Source organism: Eutrema salsugineum, unplaced genomic scaffold, assembly GCF_000478725.1.
Source record: "Eutrema salsugineum unplaced genomic scaffold, Eutsalg1_0 scaffold_5, whole genome shotgun sequence".
Classification (NCBI taxonomy): Eukaryota; Viridiplantae; Streptophyta; class Magnoliopsida; order Brassicales; family Brassicaceae; genus Eutrema; species Eutrema salsugineum.
In genome coordinates this window covers 10,740,266-10,767,827 of record NW_006256612.1, presented here as the reverse complement: position 1 = coordinate 10,767,827, position 27,562 = coordinate 10,740,266, and the positions used below count along the sequence as shown (strand labels likewise).

The window sequence follows — 27,562 nt, the reverse complement described above, 5'->3', positions numbered from 1 at the left end:
TACTAAATCAAAGATCTTATATGATTTACAGTTTACTATAATATTTTCTTATTACATACATGCTTGTATATAACACAACATTTTACTTGTTACAATTATCCTCGTGAGGCTTTCTGGAGATCACTTCTTGTGTTGTGAAGACACAATTAGAAAATGCAGCGTTCACAAAGAGCTTTGAAAATCCTCATATTTACTCTTGGCGAGGTTATTTCCAGTCCGGTTATCGTGCTTTACCTTGACTCCTGCAGAGGTAGTGTCGTGAATTAGGTGAGTTTATTGCAAAATATTGATTAAGTAAATTAATAGAAAAAACATAACTCACTAAATGTATAACATCAAACCGTATAAAATCTAGGTACCAAATGCTTCATGATAAGCAGAGTTTCTACCTTTATGGTTCCTCTGTTCTCAAGCTCCATTAGAAAAGCTTTGGTCCCGTATTTGTCTCTTTTCCGTTCCTGGCTCTACAAGTTCCGTTCCCAAGAAATCAAGCCCTGAAAAAACTTGTATCACTGTATAAACCAAAGGAACGATAGGAAAGAACGGTTGGAGAATAGCAGAAGAAGCAAAGAAGTGAATTTACATGAACAGTGAGCTCACATCCTTATTTACGCTGATGCAGAATCCCAGTTTCCTTGTCAGCTGACAAAAAACTCTGTTCTCATGACCAATAGTTGTGTTACCACAACCTCACCTGAGCTTTTTAAATATAGGCTCTTCATACATTCTTTGATCACTCTCGAGATTGGAGTCTCTTGGACTTATATTTAGCATGGTGTACTGCAGACAGGAATACATTAGTTGGCTTAATCCCCTTGTCTAACATTTCTTGCATCAATTTTTCCGCGGTAAGTACAGATCCATTCCTATAACAACCAGCTATTAGTGCTGTGTAAGACACAAGATCAGGCTTTATCCCGTTTTCACTCATTAGATCAAAGATCCTTTTTCCCTCTTTAAGATATCCATCCCTACAACAACGAGCTATTAGTGTTGTGTAAGACACAAGATCAGGCTTTATCCCGCTTTCAATCATTAGATCAAAGATCCTTTTTGCCTCTTTACAATATCCATCCCGACAACAACGAGCTATTAGTGCTGTGTAAGGAGCAGCATCAGGCTCCACCCCACTTTCAATCATTTCACCAAAGATCCTTTCCGCGTCTTCAAGTTCTCCAGTCTTGCAATGCCGATCAATCAAAACCGTGTAGTAGTGAACGTCTCGTTTAATGCCAAGGGCTTTCATTTCCCTCTTCATATCCCACTTTGGATTGTGATGGAGCAAAACTGTGTATGTTACCACATCAGGAATGATTCTCCTCTGCTTCATCTCTTGAAAAAGAGCATAGGCTTCCTTGAGCTCGTCTTTCCGGCAATACGCGTTGATCATGGTTGTGTAAGTGTACACATCAGGGATTATCTTTTTACAAGATACTAGAACTTTGAATTTCTTCCTGGCTTTTCTCACCTTGTCAACTCGACACCAAGCGCCAATCAATTTCCCAAACATGCACTTGCCAGGTTCAACTCCAATTAGTTGGGACATTCTATCCAGTAAGTATTCAGCTTTGCCGATGTGATCTTTATCGTTGGCGGCGCAAAGACTAGTGAATAGTGTGAAAAACACATTCTTGGGCAGAGGAAAGTCCACTCTAATGAATCGTTCGAAGGCCTGATCAAGAAGACCAGCTTCGCAATAACCTTTTACCATACTTGCCTCATTTTCCAGAGATTTTTCATGTCCCAAACTCTCATAGAAAGCTTCCGCCTCGTCTGTTTTACCTGCAACAATCAGGCCTTGGATGACCATCTTGTGTGTAACGGAAGTAGGCTTTACACCCTGAGCTTCCATTGCTTTTAAAATTTCAAATGCCTCGTCTACATAACCATACCTAGCTAATCCACCGGCAAGTACGTTGTATGTAACAACATCAGGTGTTTTACCTCTTTCTTCCATTTCAATCATCAAATCATGAGCATCGTGAATCTTTCCATGTAGACAGCAACCACCTATCAAAGTCGTGTAGTTGACGACGTCAGGAGCTATACCTTGTTCACCAGTCATCTCTCGGAACAACTTGATAGCTTCTTCAACTTTGCCAAGCTTTACCAAAGCATCAAACGCGACATTGTAGCAAACCCTATCAAGAGAAACGTTCTTCTCTCTAAACTCTATAAACAGATGATAAGCTTTCGAGAACATGCCCATCTGACTAACGCACTGAAGGATTGAGCTTGCAATCACACAGTTTATTCTTCTTTTTCTCTGCACCATCTTATTGAAAAAGTCCAAAGCTTTAGGTATATTCATGTTCTTGCGATGTCCTTCAATTATCGCCGAGTGAACATACACATCCGGATCAATCCCACATTCCTCCATGTCAAGAAGAGCACTTTCAGCGTCTTCTATTTTCATCTCATTACATAACCCCCGGACCACTTTGCGATACGCTATTGCGAGATCTCTAATATCCACAAGAATATTTGCAACCCTCAGTGGTTGGAGTAGAATATAAGCTATACCCGCCATCTGATTTAAACAAAGCCCTTCAATGAAATTCATATAAAACACGCGAGGATTCCTCGTCTCTGAGCTTAACAACTTGTTAAGAAACTTCTCTACTCCTCTTATATCCTCGTTTCTATGCAATGCTTGAACAACAACAACATTAGTATGTGCATCCGCATCCAAACCCAGCCTCTCCATCTTCCAGAAAAGATGGATAGCTTCGTCAAACATTTCAAGGTTAGCATAGGCTTTAACCAAGGCACTAGAGACCCTACTTAGTAACAGAAACGACACTTTCTCATCCTCTTCTGCTTCTCCAATGGCATTTAACAAATCCATGACACTGAAACCACGACCCTCGTCTCCTTTTCTAACGAGCTTCATAAAAAACGGACCCAATTTCTCATCCAAACTCCAACTACAAACAATTCTGATAACAGTTGCATAAGCTTGGACACTAGGCAAAGCCCCATTTCCTTCAATTCGTTTCAGAAACGCCAAAGCAAGATAAGGATCATCCCTCATACTAGTCAAAACTCGCAAAACTCCAACTTCGTTCAATTCCAATGCTTTACCATCAAAGTTACCTTCTTTCTCTTGCTCCGAGTGTGAGATTTTCGGGTTCGTCCAGGCAAGTGCAGGAACCGCGTAGAATCGCGAATTGGGTGCTCTTCGAATTAATCCTCTCAAATGTGAGAGTAATGGAACCGTAAACACCCGCATGAAATACTTCCCGCCGATCCTGTGGCGGCTGGTGAAACAACCAGAAGAGACTAGTTGAGAAGAGATTTTCCGACAAAGAGAATCCGACGACGAGTAGCTTCAAAGATTTTCACACCATGTCGGAGGGTTTTACAGTAGGGGGCACATAAATCGAACCGAACCGAACCATAAGGTATCATTATTTAATTTTTAAACCAACGAACTAAAAAAAAACACCCGAAACGAAATAATCGAATCGAATTCATTATACCGAATGTAACCGAATCAATCCGATTTCAAACCGAAGTGAAAAGGTTTGGACTGATACGGCCTACCCAACTAATTTAGTCTGACCCATAAAATGTTTGGGCCAGTAAGCCTCGTTATGACTTTTATTACCGACAGAGTCGTCGCTTCCTGTCTAAACCCTTCAGAATCGAGTGTCGTCTATCCAACGCCGGTGTGCCGTCGCCGATATGCTTCGTCGTACCTTTTACAAGCGCGCACGGTCAGTTTTGCTATCTCTATTCTCTCTTCTCCAGTACTTTTGTCTGATATAGCTGCTTCAATTTTGTTTTGCTTGCTCGTAATTATCTATATATCGATTTGGGGGAAATGATTAACTTTTGATTCTTCTTCTTGACACCTCTTTCGATTATTTTCATGGCAGTGATGATCTAGCTTTCTGTCACCGCTTGTTGCACATTCCGTATAACGAACCAGAGCCTGATTCAAAGGTAATTTCCGAAATCATTAGTATAGTTTCAAAGAAAGAAGCACCGGTTACTGAAACATCCCAGCAACATTGGCGCAAGAATTGGCAAGATCTGAGGAAGAATAGGCTAACGGCTAGTAATTTCTCACATGCTATTGGGTTTTGGCCTGAGGGTAGACGAGAGCTTTGGTTAGAGAAAATCGGGGTAGCTAAGCAGTTCTCTGGAAACCAAGCCACGTTTTGGGACGCTAGCAATGAAGTTGAAGCACTCAAGAGATACAAGGAGTTAACGGGGAACGAGATCCTCATGCCTGAGTTCGTGGTGTACAAGAACGGTGAAGACCCTGAAGAAAACTGGTTAGGAGCTTCTCCTGATGGATTGATCAATGTGGTTAAAGAAGACGGAGTAACTTCAAGTGGCGTGTTAGAAGTGAAATGCCCATTTTACAGGGATAACAAAGCGGAAGTGTATCCGTGGAAGAAGGTTCACTGGCAATGTGTCCCACAGCTTCAGGGTTTGATGGAGATTGTGGATAGAGATTGGTTGGATCTGTATAGCTGGACTCGCAATGGAAGCAGCCTCTTCAGAGTTTGGCGAGATACCGAGTTTTGGGAGGATATGAAACCGGCACTGGTTGATTTTTGGCACAAGCATGTTTTGCCTGCAAGAGAGGTATACAATAATTTCGATATAAAAGACCCTCAAATGAAGCTGAGAGAGTTCATGCCTAAGAAGTTGCATGAAGATTGTAAGAAGATCATGCGTGGAGCTGAGAGAATCAGCCGAGACTCCAACCGTTTGTTCTATGAAATCCAAGGGAAGCTTGTAGATTGATTTCGTATCTTGCTTAGTTCAGTTTTGTAAACATTAAATCAATCTCTTTTGATGAGCCAAATACATATTATTACATTGTGTATTCTATGTTTTTTTGTTGTGTTACATCAGAATATGGGTTCTTTTTGGTTAATGCTTCTCAAAGTTTTTTGTCTATTACACTTGTCTAAGACCAGCTCTTGTAACTTTTACCGAGTAACTTTTTGGTATTCCATTTTGTGAAACAAAGAGGACCACACTTACTTGATTGCCGGTTACTAAATATGTTGACTTTTGATGGGTCAAAACTATGAGTTGACTTTTATTTAGAAATCTTTTGTCTGGCTGTGATTCTTCTTCACAGTTAAACGACAGCGTTTCAACTCCTTCGATCAATTGTCTTACTTGCCACGTGTGATATCTTCTCTATCAAGTACCAACCGCTCGTCGTGGCAGACTGAGCAAGAAGCTCAGCGATGCTGTTAGCGGCGACGGCGACGGGACGGCCGCCGAATTTTAAGGTGGAAAGTAAAATGAAAAGGTCACTCACGGTGACGGCGGAGAAATTTCCGACGTTTCTACCGAGCGATGTTGAGAGAATCAAAGACACGTTTGCTCTAAAGCTCGCCGCCAGAATCGAGAGGCTTCCCGTACAAGTAATTTCCATCCTCCATGTTTATTTCAATTTTTATTTGGTCGAAAGTATGTTCCAAAGAATTTGAGCTTCTCAACTAGCTGCAACTGGGTCATGACACACATTTGACTGATTGACTTTAATGTCTTAAATTCAAGTTTTTGATCTTACTTTCAAGTCAAGTGAGGGTAAACATTTAAAGCAGTGTAAGAATCAAGAACCTCTAGTCTGTAGGTCTTTTGCATGTGATGTGCAAATCATCTGTTACTTTCAAGTGAGCATATAAACATTTCAAGCAATCTAAGAATCTCCAACCTGTAGAAGCATGATATCTTTTAACATTGTCATGTACTGTGGCAATGTGTAGGTAAGCTTCGCGGAAGATAGAATCATGAGCAGTTGTGTGACGCCGCTTATGCGGAATGAGACAAGTCCTGTAGTGCTCCTGCACGGATTTGATAGGTACTAATCAAAATGCTGTAATATGTCTTGAGTTAGTATCTTGAGTTTAAAACACTTGTAAACAGTTCTTGTTTAGAGTGGAGATACACTTATCCATTGCTCGAAGAAGCCGGTTTAGAAACTTGGGCATTTGATATCCTTGGTTGGGGTTTTTCTGATTTAGGTGTTCCCTTCTGGTCTTCTCTTATCTTTTCCTTCCTTTCCCCTTTTATTTGTTTCTCCAAACTTGCCAACAGTTATCTTACTTACGGGCTTATTTGTTTCTTGCTCCTCTGTTTTCAAAAGGGAAACTTCCACCGTGTGATGTAGCGTCTAAAAGAGAGCATTTTTACAAGGTTTGTAGTCATTTTCTTTACTTGTGTGGCTTTCTCTGTTTTCCAAGTGTGAATTGATTTGTCCATCCTTGTATGATCCGTAGTTTTGGAAGTCTCATATTAAAAGGCCTGTGGTTTTGGTTGGGCCGAGCCTCGGTGCTGCTGTTGCAGTAGACATTGCGGTCAATCATCCAGAAGCGGTACTTATATAAACATTAAGGAGCTTCATTATTTCCCAACAAGAGGTTTACTTGCAAACTTGTTCAAGATAATTTGACCAATATGATGAATTATTCAGGTTGAGTCCTTGGTTTTAATGGACGCAAGCGTTTACGCAGAAGGTACAGGAAACTTGGCAACTTTACCCAAAGCAGCAGCTTATGCTGGGGTAAGTTCACATCACCTTCTATACATTAAAGTCCCCTGAATGTACTGGAAGATGAAACTCTTCACAATCCTTTTTAACTTTACGGGTTTTTGGGTATATGATTTGGGAACTTTAGGTATATCTACTGAAGAGTATTCCATTGCGGTTATATGCAAACTTCCTTTCTTTCAATGGTATCTCATTGGAAACTAGCTGGGACTGGACAAAGGTAAAGAAGCTATTCTTTGGAGTCCTTATCGATAAACTTAGCTCTCAATCTGATTTTCCGCTTACAAGCTCAATCTAGATTGGTCGCTTGCATTGTCTATATCCTTGGTGGGAAGATGCAGCTGTTAGTTTTATGACAAGTGGAGGATACAACGTTACTTCTCTTATAAAAAAGGTAGCTTTTTAATCATTTCCAGCTCATCTTGAAGAGAAAAGAATCAAGAAGAGAAACTTTGCATTCTTGTTCAATGCTTGCTTTTATTTCTTTTGTTTCTGTTCATGTTCTGTTGCAGGCTAATCAAAAGATTCTGTCTGCAGGTTTCACAGAAGACACTGATACTATGGGGAGAGGATGACCAAATCATTAGCAACAAGCTAGCTTGGGTTAGCGTTTTCGATCTGTCTTCACTAAGCATATTCAAATGGTCTCTCTAGACATAATCCATTTCTCTTCAATGCAGAGACTGCACGGAGAGTTATCGAAGGCACGTGTGGAACAAATATCAGACTGTGGACATCTTCCTCACGTCGAAAAACCAGCTGCTGTTGCTAAACTGATCACAGAGTTTGTTAGAGAGACTTGTCGGCGTAAAGAGATTCAAAGTATATCCTAGAGAGCCTTGGGCCATTATTGAAGGTGTGTTTCTTACCAAAATATTCTCTCGAGTAGTAGTACTAGTAGTTGGTACTTCACTTCATTCATTGTTGGTTGGTCTTTTTGTTGAATAAATAATACAAATTCCTCACACCAAACAAAAGTTCTCCATTTTTTAGTCTATGATTGATCATGAGATATTATTTTTGTATATAAAATAAATGGTATTTGTTTTATGGTTGTTGTTGACTAGTCTTCGTCATAAACTCACCACTTCCCTCAGGTCTCATTTGTTTCCAATCTCATCACTGAGATTTATGTTCTGTTTATTTTTTTCTTTACTCAAGAATTCCAGTGAGAGCAACCTTTACATAGATGAAAGAACAGAGAGAAAAAAAAAACCAAACAAACACCTAAGCTTATTTTTCCCAACCAAAGAGGAATCACATCAAAGACGAACCAACCTTAGATCAGAACACCATAGAAACGATAGTGATGAGAAACAGAGTGTGAAAACAGAGGAAATGGCCAAACTAAAAGCACTATTGCTTGGGTTAAAGCCTCCGGTTGGACCAAACACAGGAGGAGTTCCCGGAAATGAAGAATTTCCGTTTGTTGGAGATCCAGGAAATGGAGTGGTTCCGTTTGTTGGAGATCCCGGAAATGGAGTGGTTCCGTTTGTTGGAGATCCCGGAAATGGAGTAGTTCCGTTTGTCGGAGATCCCGGAAATGGAGTGGTTCCGTTTGTTGGAGTTGCTCCCGGTGGTGTTGTTGATGGAGGAGACGCTGCAGAGCTGTTATAAAGTACGAAAAAAGAAAAAGCTTACTTTTTTAAAGTCTCAATTTTGTAAATGAGACAGCTTTAGCTTAATGGAAGTGATCTTTTACCTAGGGCTTGAAGGAAATATGCAACCTGTTACCAAATCTGCACAAAACAACATTCATCAAGACAACGACTTTTTTCATCAAAGCTATATAGACGTTTAGAGGGTAGTTGACTTTACTGGAAGGTGGGTTTTGATTGGTAGTGGCAGTGCCGGAGAAATTGCAGCTTCCAGGGACTTGAGCTGCTTTCTGGAAGTAGCTGTTAACAGCCCAATCACAGTGGCTTTTGATGGTGTTTGGTTGATAACAATGACCCTTTTCACGGATTGGATTACAATCTGCTAAGGTTCCACATGCGTAGTCTATTGATGTTTGAAGCTCTTTTTCTCCTATCCCATCTTTGCAGAGACAGTAAATTGCACCTACAGACAGAGACAGAGACAGAGCAAGAAATCTCAAATCCTGGTGTGGACCCTTTTTAACGACCAGAAAAGAAGTAATACGTTAATAACCATTTTCAGGGCATCATGATTGGTTTTGATAGTATCCAGATGGAAAAGGTCATTCCCTTACATAAAGCTTGATTTAGAGAAATAGGAAAATAGGAAGATAATCAAAAAAGGGGAGAAGAAATTAAGATTACTTGAACATGTAGTCGAGGCCAAGAGAAGCAAGAGAGCGAGAAGCACTCTCATGATGATTAGGCTTAAGATCGCTCTTTAGGGGAAACACAAAATAGACTTTGCCCTTGGACAAAGAAACCAGGCACACACCAATACCAAGATGATGACTTTAGAGAGAGAGAGGATGAAGAGATATTAAGAGTTTTTAAGGAAATGAAGGCGATTTAAATATTGTTTTTTGTTAAATAAAAACCTTTGTAAGTCAGTCTTTGGGTTCCAAAAGTTCTATCTGTACGATATTTGGTTTTTTATTGTAGTGACTAAATCGATTGAACAAACATTTTAAGGGAATAAAAGGGAAAAAGAAAAGTAGTTTTGTTTGGTAAGTTGTTTGTATAACTTACAATAGAAAAAGAAAAAGAAATTGACAAACTAGCATTACGTATGGAGATAACATTTATATATTTCTGTTTTTGTATTATCATTTTTTGGGCATGAGCCACATGACTCATCTTCTAACATCTTCATGAATAAAATCAAAACAATTTCTAGATATACGTACTGATGAGTCACATTTTATATATTGAATATGTTACATCTTGATGAAACGTTTCTAAATCTCTTAATAATATCATACTACTGTTTTAAGAAAAACGGGTAGTGATAATCACAATTCACAAGAGTGTTGGGTTTGATTTTGAACTTAGTTTAACACTCGTTTTGACTACGTGTGGGGAACGAAACTTTTAGTTTAAAGGTATAGAAAACCAACACGCACACTAAAAATCGATTGCCAACTGTCATGTTGGCATGTCGGTTCTATTCAAGATTACTAATAGATTTTTTGTGGACGATAATTTTTACGAAATTTTAAAATTGAACATCATAAGACGAAAAAAAAACTCAAAAGTGAACATTTATCTGCGAGCTGAAATAGCCACCTTTGTTGAATGACTAACAACGAATATTTGTACAAAAAAAAAGAAGACTAACAACGAATACTATGCATGCCATTAAAAAAAAAATTATATATATATATATATATATATATATATATATATATCACGTAGCTATTTCTCAACCAGCTACTTACCTGGTCTTTAACGAACGAAAAGAAAAAACTACCGAACTGGTATCAGTCCAATGCATGCATAACAATTACCAAAAAAAAAAAATATTACAAAAGTTTGTTAATAAGAAGATATTTTGGGACTTGGTAATTTATGTCAAAACTATACAAACCTATTTTATTAATAGATTCACTATACTTCTTATATAATGTGGTTGCATATGGTGTCTATAAAAACATACAGATCGTTAATTTGCTAGTCTGATGTAATCAATATGCTTAGTAAACAATCGAACTAGATAAAAATAAGAACTATATATAATGTTGTGTCAGTTTAATCAATTGGGGATGTAGCTCAAATGGTAGAGCGCTCGCTTTGCATGCGAGAGGCACGGGGTTCGATCCCCTGCATCTCCATATATTTTTTCACTTTTTCTGATTTTCTAGTTCTTACAATCCAATCATTAAAAAAGTACCGTCGTATCTTTCTCTTAAAAGAGAAAAGCAAACATCCAAATGTCAAACGGATTTTTGTCCGTTGTCTTCTTTATGTTAAAGAAACAAGACAAATAGATTACATAACTGAAAAGAGATGTCTTTGTAACTTCATTTTCTCACTAACAGTATTACAAACACGATACTGTTTGACTCGATGTATAATAATCATATCTTTGCATAAAAGATACATCAATTTAGCTCCAAAATTTCTGTGAAGAACAAAAAGGATGAAATTTGACTCGAGTTCAGAAAATGAAAACCAAAATGTAAGATGTTTTGTATGTCACCCACAAATCTCAAGCGTTATTACCTCCAAACTCTCTGTTCAAGTAATCCACAAACCGTCTCTTTGCGCTGTCTGCGTCAGTTGGTAACTGTGGCCCGCTCAGACTCGATTGACCCATCAATTTAACAAACGTTCTTCGAAGCCTCCTTAGCTCCGGTAGTCCAATCGGTCTGCAGATTTCGATTGGAGGTAGCTCTTGGCCAACAGTGACTCTGCTTATAGCCCCACCAAGTGCTTGCTGTTCCACGATCGCATTGATGACTTCTTGCGTCGCTCTGTCCAACTCGTAAAGAGAGTTCGCTTCTGAGAATCTAGCGGACTGAGTCGCGATACTCGGTTGGAGAATCCTCACATCTTGGGTTTTGGAATCAACAGTCTTGGTCAGATAAGTCACTGCCTCTGAGATCACAGGAGAGGATTTGTCTATTGCTTCTCGAGAAGGGTATAGCTCAAAGAGAGGTGAATCCCATCGGTTTCTTCTCTCAGGTTTCTCGAATCTTCTCACAAGATCTTCGAATATACCATCGTCATACGACGCTTCGCCTCTATCACTGCGCTCCTTGTTCCATTGCCTGCAATGCGTTTCATCCACGTCACAGTAAACTACACAATACCTAATCCCAGCGGCACGAGCGATACACCACAGCTCGTATCTGTAACCTTTGATGCTGTTCAAGGAATCTACAATAACAATGTCACCTCTCGAGACTGATCTATCAACATCTGACCTGAGCTTTCCTCTTAGGTTCTTCTCTGCAGGCATGTTGGCATAGTTTTGGTTACGGTCTAGATGGAAAGAAGCCTCATCGATGATTCTGACACTCTGTTTTGTCTCAGATTCTTTCAATGTTTCGGCTAAGGTTACAGAAGCTATTGATTTGCCACTGCAAGGTTGCCCACAAATCACAACTAGCGCCATTTTTGTTTTATCGCGGCACAGAACTTCTTGATGAACTAAACACAGAGCCTACAAAATTGAATCAATACATGACTTTAGATTCGAGCTTTAGGTTAATAACACACATCTAATAAAAACATCGACACATAACAAAAGGACAGACAAAGACCCGAATTCAATAAAAAAACTAAAATTTCCAGAAATGCTAGTAAGTTAGTAACCACCTAGTAGCTAAAAAATATCATATCGGTTTAAAGCATCCACCTTTCAGTAGCTACTCCACAAGTAAAATCAGAGATCAATGGATCACGAAAAATCAAGCAAACCCAAGCATTATCAGAGCGAAAAATTTACCCAAGAAAATAGGAGTTACTCAGATCACGAGCAGATTCAGCGACGGTTAATATCTGGATGCTACGAAGAGCTATATAAATCCGGAACACAAAGAGAGGCAGAATAAGGAATCTACTCGGCGAAAGTGCGATACCGGAAGCTTAAAATCGGGAGCTTGAAAATGGTCGCGTGAGAGAATCTAATCTGGGAATTTAGGGCTTATGATAATTAGATTATAAACCGGTCCAATTCGCTTGGTTCGGTTTGTCTAAATAAGTATCAGTTTATGTCGACGAAAATTATTATGTTTCGGTTTAGAAGATAGATACGAGGATATGCCAAAGCAAGTTGCTAGGCACGTGCTGGAAAACGGCGAGGATAATTTTGTCATTTCGAGTGCTTCAAAAAATTAATAAGGTACAGCTCATTCGATGTTGTCTCGGTATCCGAATTTAATCCGGGTTTCAAAGTCGGGTCTTCCCCTAATCGAAAAGCACGAATTTTCAACCCTAGCCCCTTTCCGAATTCCCCCAAATTATTTTTTTCCTACAAAATTTTCTTCGAATTAGTTGCAGATCCCTTCCTTCTTCCAGATCGATCTTCAAATCTATTGTAATATTCTTTTTCCTCTTGATTTCATCAATCAATTGATATACGTATTGATATCATCCATTCGTTGTTGTCAATTCTAGGGTTTGAGTCATCGAATTTCTAGATCCAGATCTTTAAACTACAGATCTGATCAATCTCTTGTTTAGATGTTGAATTCTTTCGATGTTATTATCGGATTCGTCTTAATTTCTAGTTTTCCCCAATTTTTTATCCGAGTTGGGAACTCGTTGACTTTGATGTTTCAGGGTTTGTCAGATCTGTCAATTAATCGAGGGCTTTTGTCTATTACCCCGAGAAGTAATCGATTGTTTGATTTTTGATCCGTGATTTGGTGATTTCAGCCGCGAATTGTATTCTAGGGTTAGGGCTTCAAATTTGGGGATTTTTTTAATTTACTCGTATAAAATTGGGGTTAATATTTTTTCTCTATACTTTAGTTTCCTTAAATTAACAGGGGTCTTAGAGCTCTCACCTTTATAGACTTAATAGTTGTTTGTCACTTGTTAGTGTTTATCTGTGGATGTTCATTAAAAAGCAGTTGACATAGATAACATAACCTTCACGCCAAGTAATTAAATGGCTTGTGGTTTTCATTTGACAGGTTAATATGGGTTTTAAGCGCACTTTTGACGCTGAGGATGTGCGAGAGCACAACGTGAAGCATGCAAGACAGATTAGTTTTTGCAATAAGCTGGCCAAACTAGATGAAGGAGTTCCGTATCGTGAATCATTAGAGAATTCAGGTGTTGTCATAGGTAATAATAATATGCATCTTGCAGAGGGGTTAACATGATAAACTCGAGCATCTTTCTTAATTGCTGTTTGTCTTGCTTATCACTAACAGGAGAGGATCCAAGTGACCTCTACGGGTTCAAATGTGAGTATTATGTTGAGAAGGGGTTTGAGAGCAATGCACCTTTCTCTTGGACCACAACCGGTTTTGAGGAGGATTCTCTGTCTGGTGCGACGACTCAGTCTACCCTTTCTCATGGATCTCCCGAGTCAGATTTCCCCTGGAGACCAATTTTCCCAGCAGATGATGATGATTGGTGTCAGATGTCTCCTAGAAAACCAGTTCCAATCGGGTCAGAGTACCAGGCTGATATTCCTGAATGTGTCAAGGAAGAAGTCAGGGGCCAGTCGAGTGATGAAGAACAAGTGATGGGGAAGTGCATAATTCCAATGCCTGACTGTGAAACAGAGGTCTGCAAAATCGGTAAAGGAAGAAAGGAATGCATTTGCCTGGATAAAGGGTCCATCAGATGTGTGCAGCAGCATATCATGGAAAACAGAGAGGACTTGTTTGAAACTGTTGGACATGAAAGATGTCTGAACATAGGTCTCGGTGAAAGGGGAGGAAGTTGCTGTAAACTAGTGAAGACGAGGAGATCTATTTCACGAGATTGTTTACTCCAATCCGGTTTCACTGGACCGGGATTTCTGGAAACACCTGAAGTCTGCGTTTCCTTCACGAACCATGAAGGAAATTGTGAGCTATTATTTCAATGTCTTCATCCTGCGGAGACGAGCTGTCCAGAATCGATCTAAAAGCCTGGACGTTGATAGTGATGATGACGAGTGGCAAGTGGAGTATGACAACACCTTTGGTGGTGCGGAAACTCCAGATGAGAAAACTGGGAAAAGCCTATCAAGGGACGAAGAAGAAGAAGAGGTGAATGTGGAAGAAGATTCGTACATGTCATTTGAGTTTCAGTCCAATGTAAGCTACTCTCGATGTCCAGTTAAAAGCAGAGAAGAATCCAACATTGGGAATTACTGGCGCCACTGCAATGATCTTGTGGATCATTCGTATTCGTTTGATCCTTGTGATTCGATTCTGCCAGATCATTTTTGGAATAAGAACATTGATCTGCTTCCAACTTCAAACATCATCGACGAGATCTTTGGCCAAGACCCATACGTCAATAAATTTCGAATGTAAAAAGTTAGAAAACAAATTTGAAAATAAATTAGATTGTTGTTTTTCTTTTATATTGTAGTTTATTTATTACCTTTGTAAATTAGATTTTCTTGTAAGAAGAAGAAAAAAATCTTCAAAACTGTTTAATAAACTAACTTTTTTCATCTGTAATCAATTTCTTTAGTTTCTTGTACCTTAAACTATCCTTAAAGATCTTGAAAACAGAGTGTCTGGTAGTTACAGAACAGAGACTCTTAACTGTGTAGAAAGAAACAGAGAACGTGACGTGGTGGCTGATTACTTCTCCTTCTCCGACGCGTCTCCCTTCATCCCTAGATCCTTTCAACGGTAAACAAACAGAGAGAGAATCTAACTAAACATTCTTTTGATCCATTCTTGAAACTCACATCTTTTGTCACAGGTTTCTATTTTTGGATAACCATTTTCCTTTTTCTTTCTCTGGATTTTTTTTCTTAATCCGAATCTTTTCTCTCTCTCTCGTCTTCTCCAGAGATTTCTCACAGGTAAACCGTTGGCTTAAACCGCGTCCTAATCAAAACTTTATCAAAATATTTTATCATTTTCTGCAAATCACCAATGCCATTTTCTTGAAAACATTGATCAGTAGTCTTCTCACATTGTCAATAGATGTTTGGATTTTTCAAATCTCCGGGGAACAACAAGCTTCCCAACGAATCATCAAACAACAAAGGAGGAACAATCAATGCAGGAAGAAGAACTTCTTCAGAACCAATCCTGATAACACCTGATTTCGACGATGAAGACAAATATAAAAACGGTTTCCGCGATTCCGGTGGTCTGCAGAGCCAAACGACAGAAGAGTTAGAGAACTATGCGGTTTATAAAGCCGAAGAAACAACCAAAGGTGTGAACAATTGTCTTAAGATCGCTGAAGATATCAAATCGGATGCTACAAGAACGCTCGAAATGTTGCACACGCAAGGTGAACAGATCAACAGGACTCATGTTATGGCTGTTGAAATGGACAAAGATCTCAGTCGGGTAAACTTTTCTTTCTCTTTTCAATCTAGAAAGGAATGATCTGTTCTTTATTTATGGTTAAAGTGTTTTTATTGAGATCAGGGAGAGAAGCTTTTGAACAACTTAGGAGGAATGTTCTCTAAGCCATGGAAACCGAAGAAGAGTAAAGAGATCGCAGGACCAATGATCACACCAGGTTTTGACCCTTTTGCTTGAAACCTTTAAGAGACTAGATTCTAAAATTGTGTATGTTGTTTTCAGTTTGTAAGATTAGAGACCTCGTTAACTAACTCATGTCATTTCTATCTTTGTTGTTTAAACGCTACCGAATCTCATTCTTGATTGAATTAAAAGAATCATGTTTTATGGTGATCATGTTTTTTGTGGAATGTTTTAGATAAAGCATCGAAGAAGAGCGGAAATCACAAGGAAGAGCGAGAGAAACTCGGTTTGGGAGGGAAAGGAAGATCGAGCAGCCAACCGCCACCGTTGAACCAACCAACAAATGCGTTGCAGAAAGTTGAGGTTTGTGTCTAATTTTGCAGAAATTTGTGAATCTTAATTGCTTAATTTATGAAAAGTATTTACGATGGTTTATTTGCAGCAAGAGAAGGCAAAGCAAGACGATGGACTTTCAGATTTAAGTGACATTTTGGGTGATCTTAAGAGCATGGCCGTTGATATGGGATCTGAGCTCGAGAAGTCAGATACACACAAATGCACACGTATTTTCATACATTTTTATACGGTATGTTTATGAAATACTTATATTATTATTATTATTTGCGGGAAATTTGCAGGCAAAACAAGGCTCTTGATCATCTCGGCGACGATGTTGATGAGCTCAACTCTCGTGTTAAAGGAGCTAATCAACGCGCACGTCACTTGCTTTCCAAATAAACACCTTTCAAAAACAAATTACTAAAATCCTATTCGTATTTTTTTCTCTTTACGTTCGTACAGTTCAAATTTTCTTCGTTGTTCATTCTTTGCTGTAAAAATTGTCAATATTAACTCATTTCATTCAATTTCCTAGCTAAAGCAATCTTTTTTGAATTTTCAAACAGTTTAACAAGTTACAAGAGTATTTAGACTTAGGGGGGGTTATTGGATCTTGGAATTTAATTGAATCTAAGAGAATTCAATTTAAGACATAGTAGGAGAATCTCACGTGTTTTAAAGGCTTTGATAGAATTTGTTTTGTTTTCATTTTCATGTTTAGAATTGAAAAGAATGTAAAAGCATCCACCTTATTGATCTCGCGGGAAAACAAAAATTTTAACCGACATAGTCTAACAAACCAGGCCAAATCAAATCATCTATGAATTGCCAAACCAAATCTCATTCTGGCTAAAATGATGTTGCGCAGTTACGGATTACCTTTCTTTATTGGGTCAAACATAAGGTTACCTTTTCATCCGAAAAATCGAAGTCGTCAAAATAAAATGATTTGTAATTCTGAATCCATACTAAATTCGGTTTCATTTTGATTACAACCTTCCTTAAAAAGATAAAACTTTAAGAAAAACCGAACATAAACCTGGATCGGACATACTGTGCAATTCAGATATAGAAGCTTCAATAAATTTTTTATACTCATACAGAACATATGTATGTACACCAAAAGCCCTTTAAACTGTGACATCGTAGAGTGGTGTAAGAAGAAATACAAATCAGTATTATTAGTGTACAAAAACTCATAATTTCTTCCCAACTTTAGAAGCCTGGTTCTTAACGTGGGAAAAAAAGATACTATACAAATCGTGCCCCTAAATAGATTCAGCTAATAATATTATGTCTCCTCGTTCTTGACTGGGATCCAACGGTTAGCAGATGCAGATCCTTTCTTTCCTCCGGTGAAATATCCGCTAATGAACCCTAAAAGCGCGCCCATAACCATCAAGCTTGCTCCTTTGACATACCACGAGACATTAGATTCCGATTTTCCCAAAACCGTAGCTGAAGCAGGAATGGTTTTAAGATTTGGGCTTTTAGTAGTGCCCTCTTTGCTCCCACTGATTACTTCCCCAGATGCTAACATCTCAACGGTATCATGAACTTCTCCGTCGTGGTTACCCACAAATGAAACAGTGAGCTTTTCTTTGTTTGCAACTAGACGAGTGTATCCAAACTCACCAGTACGGTACATTGATTGTTCAGGCTGAGGGAATATGGGAACATCTGGATGGTTTGGTCTCGGCTGCCAAATCGGTTGCCAATCTTGACCAGCCATACCAATCACAAGATGAACCGGGTTTCCTTGCCACTGTTTGCCACAAGTGTTGTTGCTTATCGGACAAAACCTTTCGTATCTATGAACATGACCCCATAGAGCAAGTGTCACGTTGTTCTTCACAAACAGCGGTTCCAAATGCTCAACCATCTTTTGTCTAATCATAGTGTCTCTAACCTCGTTGCTCGTAGTGTACATCGGTCTATGTCCTTGCACAACAACAAACGGCGTTTTCTTCCTGTTTACAGACTCTAGATCCCGCTTTATGAATTCGTATTGACTGCCTCCTTTAACGAAATTCGTCTCAGTGGAGATATAAACGAAATGGACCGATCCCATATCAAAAGAATAATATAGATTCTTAGTCGGAGGAGCTTTCGTTCCCGTTGGTTCTGATGAATTTCCAGGCATGTCGAACTTAATACTATACGGAACACCACATTCGCCGCCACCATCGGTTCCATAAGTGAAAGCTGCCCAATCTGGTTTCCACGGCTGATCAGGAAAATCATACTCATGGTTACCAATGCAGACATGGTAAGGAACTTTCGAGGCAATAGGCTCGATCTGAGCAAAGAACTCATCCCACACCCACGAGTAACCACGAGCATAACTTATATCTCCAATGTGTGAAACAAGAGCTGGCTTGTCACCAAGAGCTTCAATGTCACGGAGGATCCACTTCACGGTTGATATACTCTCATCTTGTGTCCTGATAAACGTCGTATAAGGTGTAGCGCAACCCATATCTCCAAACATGAAAGCTATGGTTTCTTCAGCGTAGCCATCTCGAGCAATAAAGCTATGGATCTCACTCCATCCCTTTGAATCACTCCCAACCTGATTCACATGATCAATCAAAACAGATGATCTATCACTCCTGTAATCACAAACCATATTCCTTGCAAAACCTGTCACAAAGACATGACCTTTGATATATTCTTATAATCCAACAACGATACACTACACTACCCAAATGATTCTCTTCATGAATAAGCCTCAAAATCTAGACAAAAGAAATTGATATTTAAAGGTTCGGATTTGTTTACCTGATAGTAGTACCTAACGCCTCCATTCAAATTCTTCATTTCGGTATTGAAAACCCAACCAGGATCCCTCCATCCGATGGTGGAATTAGCCGGAGAATCGCACATGTGCTCTCTCTCGTACCTAATCCCACGCGCCGCCGCGGAGTTGCCTAACGTCTCCTTCGCCTCTCCGTATCTCACGAAACGTTCTTCTCCATCCCCAGCTACAAACATAACCCGCATCCTGTTAACCTTACTGCCTAACGCCAAATGGATCTGCTCCGGCATCCCGACGGCGGATCCGAAAGTCAACTGCTCCGATTCAGCTAGAAGATGTTTCGTTCCTGGTAAAGGATTCTGATCATGATCCTTGTGTTTTAGATCGACCTCGGATTGGGTCCATCGGAAGATCCGGAAAGAATAATTTGATCGGAGATTGGTCAGAGGAAGGGAAATGGAGCCGAAACCAGATTTCCACGTGGAGGAAACATTAAGAAATTTATAACCAATAAAATGATCATGAGGAGACTCCGGCGGCGAGTATATGCCTAGCCAGTCGAGATCGGACGGAGACTCGACGCCGGACCATTGAATGACGACGGAATCGCCAGATCGATTCAGAGTTTTGGGGGAAATGGAAAGTGTCTCCTTGGCATTAGCAGAGGAAACGAGGACAGATACGAAGAGGACGAGGAAGAAAGAGAAATTGCCGATCATTGCGACGGAGGAAAGGAAGAATTATTGTTGCCGGAGCGCCGGAGAAGGAAGATATAAACAGTGATTTAACACGACGACGTTTTCTCGTTCGCTCTGATTGGATGGATTTGATTTATTGATGTAAAGCTAATTTTAAAACCAATACTGATTTATGACATATCACCTTCCCCGAAGATGGGCCTCTTGAGCATATCTAAACCCATGAATATGGGCCATATCGGCCTGTTTAAGGAAATTAAGTAAATAAATTAATTTTAATATGAAAATAAATTTAGTTTGAGGAATTTCAACCGTTTTGTGCATGCCGGGTTCGCTTTGTTTCCACTGAGCTTGCTTTCCATGGCGATGTAAAATATTTCTTCCTTCTCCCACACCATTTCACTGGCCGAGTTTATAAAATCGATTTTACTCTTCTTCTTATTCCACGAAAGTTTTATGATTCGTAGGCTCTACAGATCATTCGCAGCATAATCGAATTATCGATGGCGCATTTGAGTTTGAGCTTGTCGCTGATTTTCCGGGTTTACGCTCTTTTGTTGCTGATCAATGTCTCCCTCGCTAAAACGCTCCAACGAGACTGTAAGTTTTCCCGATCTCTCTCTCATTTAATTGTTTCCAAATTGTGATTTTTTCGCCTGATGGGGTTTTCTGATTCAGCGAGAGATTTGGGTTTTTTTTTATTTCGTTGTGTGGCAGTGAAAGCGTTGAATGAGATAAAGGGTTTGGTCGGATGGAGAGTGGTGTACACTTGGGTTGGAGATGATCCTTGCGGCAATGGAGTTTTGCCTCCGTGGACAGGTGTCACTTGCTCCACCGTCGGAAATTACCGTGTCGTCACAAAGCTGTAACCTTTGACTCAAAAACTCTGAATTTTTTAAAGTTTTGATTTTTTTCACTTAAGTGTATTTGTGATCTTTGCAGAGAAGTGTTTGCAATGTCGATAGGCGGGACTTTCCCAACGGCTGTAACGAATCTCCTAGATCTCACTGTTCTGTAAGCTTCATGGACTTTGCAATCTGTTTCTTGTTGAGGATATGAAAACTTTTGGGTTCTTGTTAGTTCTAGTGCTACCCATTTTCTCTAAGGTGGAAACAAATCCATAGCTCAGGGTATGAATGTTTGAAGGAATTGCTTTATGAATTTTGCAGGGATCTGCACAACAACAAATTGACAGGCCCGATTCCTCCGCAAATTGGGCGGCTAAAGCGCCTTAAGTCACTGTAATGTTCTTCACACACTTTATTAGTTCCACAATGATCTCAATGTATATTAGTTGTTTGAAGAATACAGCGTGGCTGCTTGCTTTCTCTTGATCTTGTTTTGCATTCTGATTTGTATTGCAAACAGGAATTTGAGGTGGAACAAACTTCAACATGTCCTGCCTCCTGAAATTGGTCAGCTGAAAATTCTAACTTTTCTGTAAGTAATTCTAACTCTTGTCAGGGAAGAATATCATTGAAGGGGTTTCCTTGAGCTATGTAACATGATCTCACTAATGCAGGTACCTGAGCTTTAACAATTTCAAAGGAGAAATCCCCAAAGAACTATCAAATCTCAAGGAGCTCCAATACCTACATTTTCAGGATAATCATTTTACTGGGCGTATTCCAGCAGAGCTGGGAAAATTACAAAAGCTTCGCCACCTGTAATCTCTTACATTCAATGCTCTCTTATGTAGATCAACCAACAGATTACAGATATACTTAGTATCTTTTTGTCATGGTCTGCATGTCTATAGGGATGCTGGCAGCAATCACTTAGTCGGGAGTATAAGAGATCTTTTACGCATAGAAGGATGCTTTCCAGCTCTTAGAAACCTGTAAGTGAGTTTGAGAGTTAGCCATCACAAGTGACTTTGTCCCAAGTTACATTCTGGCTGCAGGTTTCTAAATAATAATTACTTCACTGGTGGACTCCCAAACAAGCTTTCAAATCTAACAAACCTGGAGATCTTGTGAGTACTTGATCACTTTTTTTTTTAATTATGAACGCCACTTGCAAATTATATCTCTCCTTATCTTATCCTTTCAAGTCTAGGTACTTATCTTACAACAAAATGACTGGAACAATACCCTCTGCACTTGCCAAATTACCAAGACTAACCTACTTGTAAGTCTTATTCTATATTCGTAACTTTACAATTGATCTGAAAGACCTATGTACTCTCCTGCATCCTTATAGCATGTTCTGTGTTAACCTCAGGCACTTGGACCACAATCAGTTCAGTGGAAGAATCCCTGATGCTTTCTACAATCACCCAAACCTAAAGAATATGTAGGTTCACAACCTCTCTAAGGTCTCTTTGTAAAGATATATATATATATATATATATATCACCCATGTTTTATAACTTAATTCTTGGTGGATGTATGTTGCAGGTACATAGAAGGAAACGCCTTCAAAACAGACGTGAAGGCGATTGGCGCACATAAGGTCCTCGAACTTTCTGAGATAGACCTCCTTGTTTAGTAAATAGTTATGCATATTAAAAAAACTTTATTACACACAGGAATTTTCACCGTGATTTCTGGTTTTGTAAGATTCATTTTCTTTGTTAAAGCAAGATTGTACTTGATGTGTTTTCTGCATGTAAAAGATTCCTTATCCATATATGAAAATTGAATCGAAGGTATCTGGTTTGTTCTTTTCACTGTCCTTTTGAGAAAGCAAAGAACCAAAAAGGCAAAGAGGGAAAAGAAAGAAATGTGTTCTTTACTTAACGTATACACCTTTATGATCCAAATCTGAAACTTGCATGCAAAGCAATAATCTCAAAAACCCTTCAAAACCCAAAACCATCAAACTCAGCTAAACAAACCTTCTCAAGTCCTCCCACCATATTTTAGATTGAAATGGATAGCTTGATCAAGCAAACAAGGTAAAATACTAAATCTCCAAATACATCTTTTGTATTCAACCACACGTACATATACATACATATTGATGTAAAAACTTGATATCTTGGTCTCAGAAGGAGGCACCCAGCTGCCCAGGTAAAAACTGGAGAGGTTAGTAGCTCCACTAGAGAGAAGAAAGTGCCAGCAAGGAAATCTGTTTCATTCAAAGAAGGTGCCACAAAATTCTGCTCTGTTTTTCTTGATGCTTGATTAATTTCACCTTAGGACTTATCATGTTTGTGTGTTCATTGTTGGTAGATAAGAAAAAGCCCTCAAACTGGTTACAGAAGCAGTTCTCGAGGCAAATGAACGACCAAAGTTATGAACCGATCAGCGACATGGACCACGCAGCTGCAGTTGCAGCCACTGCTTATGCCATAACCACTTTTGAAGAAACTTGGCTTGAGAGTTATCATGTAAGTGCTCTACAAATGAATTTATGTTAAGGCTAATTAAAGTAAGCATTTTTAACTGAAAATTTTTAAACAAAACAGAGTGGCCTTGAACGTGGAGCTTCTTTGTCAACGAGCAAAAGTAGAAGAGAAGATCTGTCGCATTTCGAGGAACCGAGAAGCTTATCAAGAAGATTCTCAGGTGACGTTACAGAATAACTCAAAGATTGGATTTTTTTTTTGTTTAACTGAAAATGTATCTTGATGTTAGAGAAAAAAAAAACAATTGTGTTGATCATACAGGACAACTTTCATTTAAAGAACCAGAGCTTAAAGAACACAAAATTCCCACGCTAAAGTCTCCAGTGAGAAAGTCAACGCCGGCCAAAAAGACTCCGACTTTCTCCATGGACCTGAGAGGTGATCACACCAAACAGAGTGAAGACTCAGGGGAGAAACAGGAAAGACGACAAAGAAAACCAGTTTCTGAACCGCAAGCTCCAATGCGGGTACAACCACCGCAAAGGACACGTTCAGAACGCCGTGCTCCACCACCGCCTCGACCCCCACCACCTCCTCCATCACCTTCACCTCTGCGGCTTCCACCGAGGGATATCAAAAGACAGAGTTCTGGATATACTAGTCGAAAAGATGAATCTACAGCTGATGCTTGGGAAAAAGCTGAACTACTTAAGATCGAAGCAAGGTAATTACACTCAATACTCACAAAAAATACTTAATATATGTTTGTTGTTCATACACTAACATATGTATCACACAAGCAGGTACGACAAGTTAACCAGAAAGATCGATCTGTGGGAAACGAAGAAGAGAGACAAAGCTCGAAGGAAGCTGGACAAATCCGAGGTTGATAATATAGTTTGAATTTTTTTTTTTTTCAATCTAATCTCATGATCATTTAACTGAATGATGATTTGAGATTTTTGTCTCTAACCGGTTGGTACATGAACAGCAGAGCGAACTAGAACAGAGGAGGAAGAGAGGTTTGCAGAGATTTAGAGAAGACACAGAATACATTGAACAGATTGCTGCCGGAGCCAGAGCTCAGGCGGAGAAACAAAGGCAGAATGAAGAGCTCAAGGTTAAGGAGAAAGCCGGAATTGTCCGTACTACCGGTAAAATCCCTGGAAAAGCATGTCTCTGTTTCTGACACTAAAACAGAGGATCTCAGATATTTGTAGCTATATAGTGTGTGTATGTGCGTGTGTGTGTGTGTGAGAAATGATATTACAGAAACCACTCCACCATTCAATTAATGAACGCCAACTATTTGTCTTTAACCTAAAATTTGCCCATTGATTTCATAAAACAAACGCTTCGAGAAACATTAATAGTTTAAGACCACATATGATTTTTACCCAAAATCAAATAAAAATCATTAACCAACCAAACAAAATAAGTTAATACCAACTATATTGGCCGGCTATAGCCAGACTAAACCGAAATTTACCATATGAAAGGGAGAAAAAATCCTCAAATATTTGTTTTCGAATTATCTTTATTGAAATTAAATTCTACAAGCTTTTTTTACCAAAATAAAATAAAAAATTCTGCAAGCTTTGAATTGTGTACAGAGATTTTAAAATTCTCATTTATATGGTAGGATACTTATAACTCATCAAAAAATTATTGTTTACTTATCATATACACCATATCTTTGAATATTGTGTATAAAGATTTCATCCGGCAACTGTCCATAGAAACTCTCAAATCTTGCAGGTTTCACAATCTTTTTGGGAATAGATTCTGGTATCTAACCACTGTTACTATTAGAAGGAGGCTTTGCAACAATGAGGTCTACCCAAAGGTACTCGATCCCCAAAGATTAATCCTATTGCTTGGCCAATTTTGTTTGAATGCACTTGATGATGATCTATCCTCCAATAAGTTTCAAAGTCATCCATTGGATCTTAACAGTCTCCAGAGAGAAAACGTTTACCTAAGACAAATAAAAGTGTAATTCAACACTATGATTATGACTCGTCACATGTTAATTTAGGAAAGTAGTTTTTTCATTCTTTGAAATTAGAACATTTACAGATAGTTAAACTTCATAGTGCTTATATCCACTGTCCTACGTTTGCACATAATTGAATTCATTCCTTATAATTACAAAGTGTATATTTAAATTTCTTCACATGTATCATCAACAAATTTAATTCATTCAACATAAATAGTAAAGTCACTTTTATCTGAAAAAATGTTATAAATGTTTTTGAAGCTTTTGTCAAGAAAAAAAAAATTTGAAGTCTAAGGAGATAAGGAAATGTTGCTTATTCTAATCAATCCCTAGAGTCTCACTCGATCCCCGGAGTTCAAACCTATTGCTTCTCCAATTATGTTGGAGTGCACTTGAGATATTTGGAGATTAGTGGAAAATGTTCTCCTCTGATTCTTACGCCAAAGACACCTTTTGATAGCTACACAACGAAGAAACATTGTTCTTTCAAATCTTGTTGCATAGAAAAATCACAAAAGTAACATTTATTAAAAGTTTGGATAATTTACAGGAAAAACAAAAAAAAAGTTTCCATCTTTGAAAGATTTGAGTTTTTTCTGCCAGTTGATCAGCTTGATCCACTGATGTTAGACACAAAAAGCCATAGACAATGCTGCATACAAAGAGAAAGAAAGAAACATCAATAAGGCAAAGAGCAACAACAAAACAAAAAAAAAAAACAGATCTGCATTTAATTTTAGAAACAACAAGAAGTTTCTTGAAATTACCTTAAGATTATCTTGTGTGGTTTTTGTGCATATGGGACAGCGAAAACAGAGTGCAGCAGATTTGGATCAACGAGTTTTACATATGATTTTTTCGAACCAATTTTCGTAATTATCTTGGTATTTTTATTTCAAGTAGTGCTGAAATACCAAAATATTTGTATGCCATTGAAATTTTTTTATAAATAACAGGTGGTTTTAAAACTATGACCAAAAATGGAACTAAATCAATTAATTTGAATGTGAGCTTTCAAAATATAAATAGCTTTTTTAACTTATTTCAACCAAAAATTAATTAAAATAAATTCTAACAGAAAGAAAGACCGTAGAATATCTTGAATCGATCCATCATATCTTACGTCGTTCAACAGTTTTATCAAAAAAATTCATTAGTAGCTTTTTTTTTTCCGCTATCCAACTATTACAATCACATTTGGCCTATCTTAGAAGTGGTTTGAAAACCATCTTCGACCGGCTCGTTATGATCGATTTGGGAAAAAATAACTCCTCTCGCTCGAGCTCATTTTGCAAGACTATCCGTCCGGACATTTTGAATTCTCGGAATATAGGATAAGGTAAACTCTGAGAAGCTCTCGCGAAGTATACAAAAGGATTCCAATTCTGTCTTAAAAGATGGCCAGTCTGCTGGTGATTCACACATGCTCACAAGATCCGAGCAGTCGGTCTAAAAATGCACCGACGTCATCTGTATTTCTCTCAGGCATGACATAGCCCATAAGAGGCAATCCATCTCGGCGTGAAGAGCCGAGAGACTTCTACGACATCTCTGTAGACCAAAAATCTCTGTTCCTCTGTCATCCTTAAAACTCCAACCAAGGCCGCTAACCTGTCCGTGATTGATCCAAAAAGCATCAATCCGGCATATCGGGGTCTGCGGTACCTCGGGTAGTGATATCAGGACCGGAGGGGAGGCCAACGCCTCAACGTGAGCAGCATCATCGTCTTCAGCTTGGTTTTCATGGGTAGCTGAAAAACCAAAAATATCATTGCTTCAGATGTCTTGTTTATAGTGACTTTATACGGTCCTGGAAGCATAAGAAAACCAACAGACACCACCGCATAAATACAAATGCAGGAAATCTTTTGTTTTCAAGAGCTTATCATGTACCCTATTGAACCCATTTAAAACCACCACATGATAATATAATACTCTCTCTTAAATTAGAAAAGGAAAAGAAAAAAATCCAAATTGAGAAAATAAATCGAACTTAATTTTTGGAATTTCATATATTTGATTTAAAGTCAAACTCAAACCAATATAAACATCATGCCAAACCGGTTCATATAAGATTCCATTTTGCGTTAATTACTATTCTATCAAACCGAAGCCAACAAAACCCGGATGGAGCCCTTTCTAAAATGTATCTGTCACTAACGCTAATCGGGTTTAAAAACTTTTAAGAACACAATGTAAATATTGGGTCACTAATGTCACTTATTGTGGGCTCAACTAATTTGCTTAGGGCACCCGAATCAAGCTGGGAGATTAATAGAAAAGAAAAAAAAAAAAAAAAAGCTTGTATTACTCTGCCGACAAAATAAAGTGATTGCCTTTATCACCCATCAAAGCTTCCACCAACACGACAACCTTCAATGGAAAACAATAATTTCATAGATGTTTATGTGATAGGACAATGCATTGAACACCACAAAAGAAATATCTAATATGTGTGATCGACAAGAGAACAGCACATTCGTCACAAATATTTTGTAATAACTGATCCCTAAATGTATTTTCGGCCACGACAAACAACGACATTAACAATTGTTAGTGTATTAGCCTATTAGGTAACCTCATCAACGTACAAATTACAAAGATATACACATTTGTGTAAGTTGTAACATACACAACAATTATTAAGAAGAAATAGTAGGAGTATTAAACACGACAAACTAAAGTGACTAGATCTTTTTGGAAACATTTTTTTATCTTCAATTAAGTTAAATCATTTTACAAAAATAGTTATTTTATAAAAACAGTTATTTCTATAAAGTTTATGATAATGTAGTGCATATTTTGTGAATTTTTAAAAATGAGTTGATTCGTATATAATTTTTTTTTAGTTTGAATTATAAAAATTAAGTTAATCCGTATATGTTATAAAAAGATAAAGCAAAATAA

At 38.4% G+C, this 27,562-nt stretch overlaps 10 protein-coding genes and 1 non-coding gene across 12 annotated transcripts; 7 read left to right on the top strand and 4 right to left on the bottom strand.

Moving 5' to 3' along the window:
* Window positions 1–68: 68 nt before the first annotated feature.
* LOC18993493 (putative pentatricopeptide repeat-containing protein At1g13800) lies at window positions 69–3,300 on the bottom strand. The gene is made up of 3 exons (XM_024152740.1): window positions 584–3,300; window positions 390–494; window positions 69–242 (listed from the first exon to the last, which is right to left on the bottom strand). Exon 1 carries the CDS (start codon window positions 3,230–3,232, stop codon window positions 734–736), a length of 2,499 nt encoding a protein of 832 aa, XP_024008508.1. The 5' UTR covers window positions 3,233–3,300; the 3' UTR covers window positions 69–242; window positions 390–494; window positions 584–733.
* Window positions 3,301–3,596: 296 nt separating this feature from the next.
* On the top strand, window positions 3,597–4,932 carry LOC18993492. Its single transcript, XM_006417023.2, has 2 exons — window positions 3,597–3,719; window positions 3,882–4,932. The coding sequence occupies exons 1-2, from the start codon at window positions 3,688–3,690 to the stop codon at window positions 4,759–4,761; spliced, it is 912 nt and encodes a 303-aa protein (XP_006417086.1). The 5' UTR covers window positions 3,597–3,687; the 3' UTR covers window positions 4,762–4,932.
* A 242-nt stretch (window positions 4,933–5,174) lies between these two features.
* Window positions 5,175–7,574, top strand: LOC18993491 (uncharacterized hydrolase YugF). Its single transcript, XM_006417022.2, has 10 exons — window positions 5,175–5,396; window positions 5,742–5,836; window positions 5,902–5,999; window positions 6,122–6,171; window positions 6,255–6,350; window positions 6,449–6,538; window positions 6,654–6,746; window positions 6,825–6,920; window positions 7,064–7,129; window positions 7,207–7,574. Exons 1-10 carry the CDS (start codon window positions 5,217–5,219, stop codon window positions 7,357–7,359), a joined length of 1,017 nt encoding a protein of 338 aa, XP_006417085.1. The 5' UTR covers window positions 5,175–5,216; the 3' UTR covers window positions 7,360–7,574.
* Window positions 7,575–7,697: 123 nt separating this feature from the next.
* Window positions 7,698–8,967, bottom strand: LOC18993490 (PLASMODESMATA CALLOSE-BINDING PROTEIN 1). The gene is made up of 4 exons (XM_006417021.2): window positions 8,809–8,967; window positions 8,345–8,587; window positions 8,229–8,265; window positions 7,698–8,134 (listed from the first exon to the last, which is right to left on the bottom strand). Exons 1-4 carry the CDS (start codon window positions 8,858–8,860, stop codon window positions 7,789–7,791), a joined length of 678 nt encoding a protein of 225 aa, XP_006417084.1. The 5' UTR covers window positions 8,861–8,967; the 3' UTR covers window positions 7,698–7,788.
* Window positions 8,968–10,201: 1,234 nt separating this feature from the next.
* On the top strand, window positions 10,202–10,274 carry TRNAA-UGC. The gene has a single exon. It is a non-coding gene; the product is annotated as a tRNA-Ala (tRNA).
* Window positions 10,275–10,409: 135 nt separating this feature from the next.
* LOC112084069 (protein KTI12 homolog) lies at window positions 10,410–12,063 on the bottom strand. Its single transcript, XM_024152590.1, has 2 exons — window positions 11,894–12,063; window positions 10,410–11,608 (listed from the first exon to the last, which is right to left on the bottom strand). The coding sequence occupies exon 2, from the start codon at window positions 11,558–11,560 to the stop codon at window positions 10,652–10,654; it is 909 nt and encodes a 302-aa protein (XP_024008358.1). The 5' UTR covers window positions 11,561–11,608; window positions 11,894–12,063; the 3' UTR covers window positions 10,410–10,651.
* Window positions 12,064–12,316: 253 nt separating this feature from the next.
* LOC18993489 lies at window positions 12,317–14,569 on the top strand. The gene is given in 4 exon segments (XM_006417019.2): window positions 12,317–12,484; window positions 13,086–13,239; window positions 13,329–13,833; window positions 13,835–14,569. Coding segments are annotated over 3 exon segments (1,245 nt in total). The 5' UTR covers window positions 12,317–12,484; window positions 13,086–13,091; the 3' UTR covers window positions 14,427–14,569.
* A 484-nt stretch (window positions 14,570–15,053) lies between these two features.
* On the top strand, window positions 15,054–16,344 carry LOC18993488 (putative SNAP25 homologous protein SNAP30). The gene is made up of 5 exons (XM_006417018.2): window positions 15,054–15,428; window positions 15,510–15,603; window positions 15,805–15,932; window positions 16,012–16,109; window positions 16,208–16,344. Exons 1-5 carry the CDS (start codon window positions 15,054–15,056, stop codon window positions 16,305–16,307), a joined length of 795 nt encoding a protein of 264 aa, XP_006417081.1. The 3' UTR covers window positions 16,308–16,344.
* Window positions 16,345–16,977: 633 nt separating this feature from the next.
* LOC18993487 (probable inactive purple acid phosphatase 2) lies at window positions 16,978–19,475 on the bottom strand. Its single transcript, XM_006417017.2, has 2 exons — window positions 18,690–19,475; window positions 16,978–18,480 (listed from the first exon to the last, which is right to left on the bottom strand). Exons 1-2 carry the CDS (start codon window positions 19,383–19,385, stop codon window positions 17,200–17,202), a joined length of 1,977 nt encoding a protein of 658 aa, XP_006417080.1. The 5' UTR covers window positions 19,386–19,475; the 3' UTR covers window positions 16,978–17,199.
* Window positions 19,476–19,683: 208 nt separating this feature from the next.
* Window positions 19,684–22,010, top strand: LOC18993486 (probable leucine-rich repeat receptor-like protein kinase At1g35710). 2 transcript variants are annotated; one of them, XM_006417016.2, is made up of 12 exons: window positions 19,684–19,732; window positions 19,832–19,964; window positions 20,082–20,229; window positions 20,307–20,378; window positions 20,534–20,605; window positions 20,733–20,804; window positions 20,887–21,030; window positions 21,124–21,204; window positions 21,268–21,339; window positions 21,423–21,494; window positions 21,588–21,659; window positions 21,764–22,010. In XM_006417016.2, exons 2-12 carry the CDS (start codon window positions 19,868–19,870, stop codon window positions 21,852–21,854), a joined length of 993 nt encoding a protein of 330 aa, XP_006417079.1. In that variant the 5' UTR covers window positions 19,684–19,732; window positions 19,832–19,867; the 3' UTR covers window positions 21,855–22,010. The 2 variants fall into 2 exon arrangements, with proteins under 2 accessions (XP_006417079.1, XP_024008626.1); XM_024152858.1 differs by having other exon boundaries at window positions 19,691–19,732; window positions 19,817–19,964.
* Window positions 22,011–22,237: 227 nt separating this feature from the next.
* LOC18993485 (MICAL C-terminal-like protein) lies at window positions 22,238–23,953 on the top strand. Its single transcript, XM_006417015.2, has 7 exons — window positions 22,238–22,263; window positions 22,357–22,454; window positions 22,541–22,698; window positions 22,777–22,876; window positions 22,978–23,380; window positions 23,460–23,541; window positions 23,648–23,953. The coding sequence occupies exons 1-7, from the start codon at window positions 22,238–22,240 to the stop codon at window positions 23,843–23,845; spliced, it is 1,065 nt and encodes a 354-aa protein (XP_006417078.1). The 3' UTR covers window positions 23,846–23,953.
* The last annotated feature ends 3,609 nt before the right edge of the window (window positions 23,954–27,562 follow it).